The sequence below is a fragment of the Notothenia coriiceps genome, unplaced genomic scaffold (assembly GCF_000735185.1).
Source record: "Notothenia coriiceps isolate Sejong01 unplaced genomic scaffold, NC01 NC01_scaffold00037246, whole genome shotgun sequence".
NCBI classification, from domain to species: Eukaryota; Metazoa; Chordata; class Actinopteri; order Perciformes; family Nototheniidae; genus Notothenia; species Notothenia coriiceps.
This window is the reverse complement of record NW_011369947.1, coordinates 17,619,798-17,630,321: the sequence shown is the minus strand read 5'-3', so window position 1 is coordinate 17,630,321 and position 10,524 is coordinate 17,619,798. Positions and strand designations below refer to the sequence as shown.

General features: G+C 41.9%; 2 protein-coding genes across 2 annotated transcripts in view; one reads left to right on the top strand and one right to left on the bottom strand.

Moving 5' to 3' along the window:
* Nucleotides 1-10,524, top strand: part of LOC104965963 (gamma-aminobutyric acid receptor subunit alpha-6-like) — a 599,227-nt gene that overhangs the window by 349,106 nt on the left and 239,597 nt on the right. The gene's annotated exons all lie outside the window — the stretch shown is intronic.
* Nucleotides 1-10,524, bottom strand: part of acvr1l (activin A receptor, type 1 like) — a 20,427-nt gene that overhangs the window by 7,635 nt on the left and 2,268 nt on the right. Inside the window, exons 3-9 of the mRNA XM_010795035.1 lie at nt 4,189-4,443; nt 3,889-4,100; nt 3,633-3,732; nt 2,569-2,715; nt 1,704-1,979; nt 1,016-1,213; nt 745-875 (exon numbers count right to left, since the gene is read on the bottom strand). Coding sequence (XP_010793337.1) covers nt 745-875; nt 1,016-1,213; nt 1,704-1,979; nt 2,569-2,715; nt 3,633-3,732; nt 3,889-4,100; nt 4,189-4,443 — 1,319 coding nt within the window. The remainder of the gene's footprint in view (nt 1-744; nt 876-1,015; nt 1,214-1,703; nt 1,980-2,568; nt 2,716-3,632; nt 3,733-3,888; nt 4,101-4,188; nt 4,444-10,524) is intronic.

Sequence of the window (10,524 nt, the reverse complement as noted above, 5' to 3'; positions counted from 1 at the left end):
ACCGGTTAAAACTCAAAGTGGAGATGAGGTCTTAAAATGTATGGAAAGGGTCTTAAAAAAGGTCTTAAAAAAGGGATTACATTTGACTTCAGGATTCCTGCATATACCCTGTATGTACAATTATTTGTATTTTTTTGTTTGGCCTTATGATTGCTAAAATTGGACAACCATTTTAGTTTTCACTTCATATAGCACTGTAAATTGCATGAAATGAGTTGTTTTCTTTTGGTTTTCTGTGTGTGTGAGGACCCCAGGAAGAATAGCCAATGCTCATGCTAGTGCTAACGGGGGTCCTAATAAAGAATAAGAATAAAATGAAGATGATGGGGATATTTAAGGATGTCATGCAGAGATACACATTGAGAGGAAACTCTGGTAACTAATGTTGACAGCAGCTTTTAGATTTTTGAAGAGCATTCTGGGTATTAAATGGGGTCTGGTTATCTCACCTGCAGTACACTGATTTGAGGGACCAGTCATGTTTCTTAAGGTTTATGGCTTGTGTTAATATAATATTACATTTAGATGTTATAGTTTGTTTGTTTTGCAGTATGTCATAAAGAAATGTCAATATATAGTAAGTCATAAAAAAAGATTACTAAATGATCATTGTAGTATGTCATAAAACATTATCATCTATGTCATGGACATTAACAAGTAATAAGAAGGCCTTATTATGGTATATAATATGTCAGATGGTAATAGTATAGTATGGTATTCAAATCTCAAAAATGTCATACTTACAGGGTCAGAGAACCAGCGGTTAGGAATGAAAGGCCTCTGCTGCTCCACACACACCACCTTCCTCATGTCCTCGAAGCTGGGGTCATTTGGCACCAGATCGTAGAACGGAGGCTTGTACTCCTCAACAATACCTGAGGGGTCACATGAACATTATAGAAATGAGTTAAAGTAAATAGACTAAATTAGGTATCTCTGAACAGCCGAGCCTGAAGCTGATATGCAAATACATGTTTATTAAGTCACAGTCCTCAAAATGCACAGAATGACTCACCATTGCTGTATGTGCGTCTTGCTATCTCCCACAGCACCAGCCCAAAGGCCCAGATGTCCACTCTCTTATAGGCGTCGAAGCAATCGATCTGAATGCTCTCGTCCAGAACCTCGGGGGCCATGTAGCGCTTGGTGCCCACCTTGGGGTTGTTGCCCACATCCAGCTGGTTGTCTGCCTGCGAGTGGGTCACAGCCAGCCCTGCAACAGCCAGTTGCACACAGCACTTTAGTCAACCTTAGAAACAATCTGGGCACATTTAGAAGTTCTGGCATGTATACACACCAGCTGAAAAGGTGGACATACAGAGATGCTTTGAAAAAGACCCGACAGACTGCAACCCTAAAAACACAATGCTGGTTTCCAAACATTACAAAATGCTCAAAAGAAATAGATGCATTATTTACAATTATGTTTTTTTAAAACACTTTACTATGACACTTTTATGAATTACTGTACTATGACATCGATGTCATCTCTGTCAAATGTGTGTGGGAATGTATTATATATGTTTGTAATCAATTAATCTGTTAATGCTACTTAAACATGTAGCATACAGAGACAAGTCCCATGGTTAGTCTGATGCATAAAGTACTAGACAAAGAGCTCCAACAGGAAGGGACTGAAATCCCAGAGACTACCAGAATAACAATGGTAGAAATAAAAGTAAGGTCCTGTCTGACGGACTGACCGAGGTCTGCGATGCAGCAGCGCAGCTCCTTTGTGACTAAGATGTTTTTGCTCTTCAGGTCTCTGTGTGCGATGGCCGGTTTCCCCTCTGTGCCGAAGATCTCCGTGTGCAGGTGCACCAGGCCGCCGGCTATCGACGCAGCCATCGCTAAGCCCTCTGACGTCTCCACGGCAACTCGTTGCAGGTAGTCATAAAGTGAGCCGTTCTCATGGTAATGGGTGATGAGCCACAGCTGGGTGCTGGAGTTGCGAGACGTCATGTCGGACGCCATGAAGCCTGGGAGAAGAGACAGCTTCATCAAAATGTGTTCTATTTGTATTTGCTGTTATGTCAATCTTGCTACCTATCAGTGTGATGATGCTGGACTGCATGATATGATACGCTTTTTTAATGTGTTCACCTCCACAGAATGTGTCACTGTTTCAAAGATTAAGTTGTTAAGATACAAGGACATTGAAGGCATTTGAGATGTATCTACAACAAGGAAATTGTATTATAAACTGTATTCTTGGAAACATTATTAAAAAAATACACTCTGAAAGGAATGAATGCAGCAGAGTTGGGGTTGGCAATATGACCTAAACATTTGTTGGCAGGTATTTCCTCATGGTGAAAATGATACGCAACACATAACTCTACCTCTTTTTACTCTATTGGTAATGCTAGGGGACATATGGAGAGATTTCTTTTTAAAAAGCGGTTGTGTTTATTGGCTCCAATTAGAAATGAAATTGAGTTCCAGTCGAGACATGTGGAAAATCGTATCTTTTAAAACCAGAAACATGTTTTTGCTTGTTTAATTGTTCACCCCTTGGAAAACAACTGGTCTAACAAGATCTAAGAGTTTAGTGTGAAGCAGACTCACCCAGTATGTTTTCATGTCTTAGCAGCACAGTGTTGTAGATCTCCGTCTCCCTGAACCAAGACTTCTCATCCCTGGAGGAGAAGATTTTTACAGCCACGTTCTCGCCCTGCCACTGGCCCCGCCACACCTCCCCGTACCTCCCTTTGCCTGGAAGAAAAGAGAGAGGAGGAACATTTCAGAGTGTGCATTCAGATTTGTTTTGGCTACATTGACACTGCAGCTGACTGAAAGCATCTGATATTTCCACATCAACAGCACACAGCCACATTTTTCAAATTCTAAACTGGTCCATCTGTTCAGTGTGGCACACAACAACGACTCAAAGCATGTGACCTACATACTTTCATTTGAGTGTTCAAAAGGAAATGTGCCAGAGCTGCCATGAATAACTCTTAAATCACCAACCTTAATACAAGTGTCATCATTGAATACAGGGGACACAACCTTTATATACAGTGTACACAAAGAATGCAAAAACAAAGGAACACATGACCGGTGTTTATACAGTTGTTCCAGATAATACAAATATGTGTGACCTATCATTGTTGCCCTTGCATCATCTGTTTGACATCAATGTCAGATCTGTATCTTCATACGGGTTTGATCCTAGAATAACTATGTACAGTCATCCGAAACACTGATCATATCTACTGCAACCTGAAGCTGAACTGAGGCGCGAATTACTGACAATGTGCATGTTGAATAATCTGTGCGACCGGCTGCTTGTCGGTTTTTGTATAAATTAGTTTTGTATAAATATTTGGTCAGTTTTGGTTTAAATGACTTTAAAGCATAGAGTCAATAAACAGGACAGTTTTTCTATATATTTGAGTGAGTTGCAGTTGAGGTGTGAGATTAATTTATATATAATCTATCTTTATTTTTATATGAAAATGTTCAAATAGTTTTGATGTAACAGGGGATGTGAGAAATACCAAATAAAGAAAAAGGGGGAAATCAAAGCAATTTACCCCGCAAGGCCCAAATCTGATTAAATCAGTTTGTCAGTCAGAGACCTGAATCCACCCTGCAGATGAGTGTGCTCTGCAGCGTGGTAAACGTACCGACACACTCCATCAGGCTGATCTGCCGGGCCACGGTCCTCTGCACGAGGAAGGGGAGACCCGACCCGCTGCCCGATGTGCACGAGTGATCCAACAGGTCCTGAAGACACACAGATACCACATTAGATCCTTATGTCATCATCTTTAGAAGAAACATAACATCATTTCTGTTAAAACTAGGAGTTAAAGGGAACCTCTCTTTACTTAGTAGTGAAACTCTTTTAATTGGTTCAACAAGAACCTGTCTTTATCTTACTGCTAAAGTGCTGTCTCCCACATTGGAGGTGATGAGGCCGTCTATGGCTCCCTGCTCATTGTCGAACTCCTGCATCCTCTGCAGACGGCCGTGGTGGAGCCTCCTGCAGGCCAGAACTGAGACCACAGACAGCAGAGCCAGCACCACCACCGGACCGAGCACAAAGAGAGCCAACGTCTCCACGCGGTACCGAACAGGCTCCCCTTCTGGGGCTGTGGACAAAGGGGGAAATAAGGAAAGATGATAAGTTGACAATTCATTGATGTGCTAAAAGGAAGCATGGTATGATCTTATATCAACCTGTTGGCAGCAAAGACCTCAGCAGACTCCTGGTGTTGTTGTCGTTGCACATGTCCTGGGAGCAGCAGAAGATGGCTTGTCTGAAGGATGGAGCTGTGGAGCACTGCAGATGGATGTTATCCAGCCCCACCAGGCAGCCGTGCTTAAACACCACCCCGCGGCTGTCGAGGTTTATGGAGGAGAAGCAGCGGGTACCCGGGCACTGGGTGGCCTGGGGGCATTTTGGGCAGTCAAACAGACACGTCAACTGTCCATCTGTGGAAGAGAGGACATGAGTTCAGCATGTAGTCGGGCTGATTTGGAGAACATATGTGACCTGCTCTATCAAAATCAGTCGCATTGACCCGAAGACACATTTTGAGTTGTATACACTGCTGGAAAGAGGATATTCCTAGCTTTCTAATGATATCAGGATTGTTGTTGAACTCCAAATATTAAGCGAAATATGTCACATTATATAATGACTGTCACCGAGTCATCATTTTGAGAAAAAGGCCTTCAAAGTTTTCTCTTCTCTGGAATCCATCGATCTGATTGATTATTAGCAAATGATCAAAATAATACGGAGGGAAGATATTTTCGTTTGGATTGCTGGTCTGGGAGAAGCTCGCGAGTGTGTGTGTGTGTATGTGTGTGTGTTTGTGTAGCGTTTGTGTGTATTGTGTTTGTTTCCCGGGAAATCCTTCACGAGAAACACGGCTGTTGTTCTGCCTGCTGTGACGTTAAGTTACTCCGTTCTCTCGCTTGTAATTAGGCCGTTACAAGCTTCAAAGTTGTATTTATCATCTGAATTTGCCGAAACAAGTTTAATATTCTGAAAGCCAAGACTTTGNATCTATGGATACATCTCTCAACACCCATTTGAAACAGAACTGTAAACAGATTTACTTTTTCTTTATGGATATTTTACAAATCACCCTTTTAAACTTTATTCATTTTTTACTGTCATATAGTATTTCATACCTGTTTTTCATTTATTCTCTTATTTTTTTATAACTATAATGATCATATAAACGTGTGCCTCGGAAATAATTGTTTACATTAATGGTGACCAAAACATTTGAGACCCACTGAGATAACACTGAGAGTCCTTTAGCTCACTGAGTCTCTCAGTCTGACAGGAGAGGACTCTCCTCCACCTTGTTGTTGAAAAAACTCCTTATATCCGTTAGCGTAGCTCGCTAGCACCAGAAGCTAACAACAACGATCTCCGGTACCGGTGCGCTCTCTCTCTCTCGCACGCACACAAAATGGCTCGTTCCACACGCACACACAGAGCTGAGCTTTAATGAAACACAGAGACCCAGACGTAATAGTACTGTAATGTATCATATTATTTTCGAATCAATAATTTTTCAAATTATGATTTTTTTTTTTTTTAATCTTTTTTTTTTTTTAATAACCATTTTTCCTCCTTGTTTCTCGTGCCCCCCCTGTCATCCCTCTGCGCCCCCCACTTTGAGAACCACTGATTTAGGTTATTGCAATACCCAGCATTCCTTAAACAGTTCAGCGGTTTAAGTATCCATAAGTATCCAAAGCTTTACCCCTATAATGACTGATAGTTAGGACAGTCAAGCTAAAGGAACACTATAAATATTTGGCTGCTGTTCAGGAGAAACACAAATATTTCGATTTTAATATAAATGCCATTAAAACAAGGGCAGCTGTGTCCTTTCCCTTGGATGAAAATTGACATTTTTCCTGCTTGTCAGTCCTGGTTTACAGGAATTTAATAGAAACGGGATTACCCTCTTTTATTGTTCTCTGGTATGGAAACCTTAACATGGCCAGTTAACTAGGCTCAACAAGAGGCTTCTCAATTTAGAAGCGAAATACTCTGAGGTATTTACAAAATGTGAGTCGGGCCAATGCCATCCCACTCGGCTCTGAATGGCCAGTACAAAGAGTTTGAACTCCTGCCATCAGGCCACTCCTGTGTGCACGTGGTCGCAGGGCAACAGGGCTGCAGGCTGCTTTGTATCCATGGCCTTCAATAACACTCAACATGGATTAGCTCATGCACATCAAAAGCCCATTTCCCCGCCTCCCTTTTGCTCTGTGAAATTTCCACTTGCACATGTATTTGCATGTCATTTATTTTTCCTTGCGATCTTATCTTCTGATCTTTAATTCCTTCCAGTTTGGTGTAGTTGTGTTTGTTATTTTAGCTATACCGTTGTACTGGTAGTTGGCTTAAACGAGACTTAATGAAGCTTTCACTTGAGTTGTAGACTTAAAATCTGTGTTAATATTTACATAGTTACCTTCTAGTCTAATATTTATTACTTTAAACAAAGCTCCATCTTAGTATCAGTTCATGGTGATGTAATGTTTATACTCAGTGGATGGGTTTGTAAAACTGTGTTTATTGTTGCTAGGTTGCAATCGTAAATGCTTATCATTAAAGTAAACAATTGATACCGAGTGTATTATATTAACATGGGCCAAGTTGATACTAAAGTGAACTGACTTAATTATGTAACTAACTCTGTTTGACACACACAATTACTCTTATCTTTTAATAATAATTATACTACTGCTTTCCAACTTTAACTTTTAATTAAATGTAATGTTTTTGGCACAGACTCAAAAAAACCTGTGCACAAGCATCTTTGTGGTTCTACTTATGACTACATTATTGAGTAATAGTATTGTTAAGTAGGGCAGTTGAGATCATGGGCGTAGGAAGCATCCTCAATTTGGATGGGAGAATTTGACGGGGGGTGTGGGGGTCCTCCCCCAGAAAACAGAGTAGATATAATTTCCTGTATTCTGGTGCAACAAGTGGTTTGATACTTTTATGTGGCTATACTAGCATCAGGAAAATTATGGGTTCACTTTGTAATTCATCCAATAGTAAAGAAACATATTTGATTATTAATTCAGGGTCGTCTTTAAAAAAAAAAACACAGAAAAATGTTCTTATGTCCATGTTGTCTGGGGGAGCAAACATATCAAACCAAGAGATCGTCAGCTTGGATTTCCGCTGTATTAACAATTTCCTGAACATTTTGTGTGTGTGTCATTCGACATGGTAAAAGTCAGGGGGGTCTAATCTAATCATTTTAAAAGGTGGGGATGGGGGGACTTGTCCCACCCTCATATAATGGCTGTGACGCCCATGGTTGAGATACATTTAGCTTTAGCTGGCTTCCTCTGAGTCCTGTACAACGCTTTTCAAGCTGTGGATATAGACCTGAAGTGCTAACGCATTTTAAATCCACGTGTCTCGGATATTTCCGGTTGCTTTTCTGGCAAACCCCAAAAAGACCAACATGTTTTCTTTTAATGGTCTAAATAAGGCTTTGCATAGCAGTTAAAGTTGGCTTTAGTAAATTATAGGTGTTCCTTCTAAGAATATCTCACATGTTCATGGCATATGTTTGCATGGGTGTGATGTTTTGCCTTCACACAGCTGAAATAAATCATAAACTGTGTATTGTAGTTAAGGCCATTCCTCACTTTAACTGCGGTTCACAAAAACTGAACCACATCATTAAAATGTTGAATTTCAGCAATGAGACATGTCCACCATTCTTCTGTTATGACTTCCTCACAGAAAAGGCTACTAATGGCTTCATCCCGGTGCAGGAGCTCACCTTGTGGGCTGGTTTCTAAGGAGCAGCAGGGATACAAACACATCCAATGAGAGACAAGCTGCACCGCGGTCTGGTGTCTCAGAGCATCTCTTCACCAAAGAGGAATTTTTAAATGGTTTGTGCAGGTGGCTGAATCTTGGATACTGTGTCATTCTGAGGAAATTACTAGTTAATTCCCCATGAAAGGCTGTAATATGGTCTTGAAAGAGGAGTATGACGTGCTGTACAGTAGGGCCCTTGTGGCATTACAGAAACTGGTTCATGACATCATGTACAGTATGTTGGACAGCAAACAAGTACTTTGTTATGCACACAAAGTGGAAAAATCGTGCTACGGGTTATTAGAATTCAATAGAGTAGTTTCTCTGATGTCAGGTTTGATTGGTTTTACAACTTGCAGTATCTCATAGATCTTGACAGTTTTTAATATCCAGTAGGCCTACATCAGGCGCCAGCTGGCACTAGTTTGATCTGCTGTCATGAAGCATTAGGTCATCTTTATCTCCCTATGAAGCGTCCACTGTGCCTTCTCTTCTTTAAAGCTTCGTGTAGGCCTGTGTCCAACAAAAACAGCACTCTTTGTCCTCTCACTTACTGGGTGCAATGTGGTTTTAAGTAAAGTGTAGACATTTCATGCTTCCACTGAGGCCTCCGTGTTTCATGTTTTCCATGAGCTACTTGCTTCTACTGTACAGCCCGGCTGTGGTCTCCGGCCGAGGCGCTGAGGTTTTAGTGCACCGTCAGCCTGTAGGAGGCATTAGTCCAGGCTGCACGTGTGAGAGGCACAGCGGAGAGCCACAGGCGCTGACTTTGCCTCAGACGCTGAGCACTGCCATGGCAGGATGAGCTCATGTGAATAAGTGGTGCTATAGAATTTTATATGTGGAATGAATGATGCAATTTGGGAAATCTTAGTCTTTCCAACATGAAATGTGTCTCTTATTCTTACAGGTCTGTCACTTTCACATGTCTAAACAGAATTGCCTCAAAGCAGTTATTGCTTTTGTTTGGCATGATTGAGCGGGTATGAACACAAAACTAGTAATAAGGTAACAAACAGTATTAAGATGTTAGGCACTCTGACTGTCACGCCTTTTCCAGGAAATTAAACTAGACATTTTTATTCAGAATTAACTTAGACATTTTTTGTGGAAGGTTACGAAGAGCAACAAATTACAACCGGTACTAGATAGTTGAGGCTTAAATTATAATTAATAGCTCAGACAATTTGATTGTATTGTTATCTGTTACGCAGTGTAGTTGACTCTAAGGACATAATTCAACATTGTATGTAGTTAAACGCTAGCAATCAACCTATGTGCCTTTTGGTGATGTTTTGCATAGGAGCCCTATTCTGTTCATTTGCAGGTTCTTGTTTGTACTTTGTGCTTCTACTGTGACATGTTTACGTGCTTTAACGTTTAAAAAGTGCTTTATTTGTATTTTTTTCCCGCCACTTAACAATGTGTTGGAATGATAGCCAATAGAAGCTTGAGTGTTACAAAGTAATGTCATTATGTTAAGGCCCAGATACACCGGCCCGACAGTTGAGAAGTCGCCGACGCCGACACCGACTGTTGCGTCGCCGGACTCTCCTGCGTATTTGCCGACTTCGCGCACTGGAACACACCGCAAATCCGAGCCGAGCACGTATGAACTGCAAATGCGTGAGTGGCAATAACTCTCCTTACCAGCAGGCGGCGGTAGTGTGTATTCATCATTCAAAAGAGGCAACAACCGGAACAACCGGAAGACAGAGAAGAAGAACAGACTCCGTGATATAAAAAAACAACAAATAGCGTTTTTCTTTCCATTTTCACTCTCGTCCATTGAAAACATGAACGAACAGGAGCTCTATAAGCCGATGAGGTGAAATAGCCGTCCGTGTGTGTTCCATCTTTCATCTTAAATCATTTGTTTACCTCCCTCACTTCCGTTAACGCTTCTCATGCACTGATTCGCTAGCTGAACAGCCAATCAGTGTTATCCCTTTGTCCGACTTCCGGTGGTGTTCCCGACGCCATGTTGAATCGGCAAGAAAAGGCGTCAGGTCGGCAGAAAAGACCCGACGGTGCGGCGCACACCACTCCGAATAGGGCGTGCCCACGCTCATGTTCGGCCCGGCTTCTTTACCACTCGGTTTTGCAAACTCTGGTGCTCTCATATCTATTTACTGATAGAATTGTGAGTTCCTCTACCGAGGGAAGGAGTGACTCAACGATCAATAGAGAGTCAGACTGTCCCCTCCGAGAGGGAGAGGACAAAAAGCCTTTGTCTAAAATTAATTCGGTTAGTATGCGCCTCTCCGGCAAGAACTTGCAGTAACTAACATGCCTGTCCTGACGCCGTCCTGGCCTCCGCGGAACGTACGTCCAAACCGGAAAGCATTGACCTTTCTGTTCCTCGGCTGTTCCTTTTGTCGCCTCTTCATTGCCCGTCTTAGGAGGAAATGCGTTGCCAGGTTCTGTAAATCTGGAGTTTTGCCGCTGTCCCCCCCCCCCCCCCACCCCGCCGGTGTGGTATAAAAGTCGAACGGTCAATGAAACCGTAATCTCCCGTCCCTAATAGGCTATGAAAGGTTCCAAAACTGTCATTACTTACACGAATGAAAACTTTCGTTCCTCGGCTACAAAAGCGTTTAGACATTCAGTTTTTCGAGGAGTTTTTGCGGTATAGCTTCGTCCGAAGGACGCTCGGCAACGATGCAATCCGGGTCTATGTGCCCCCGGGCTTT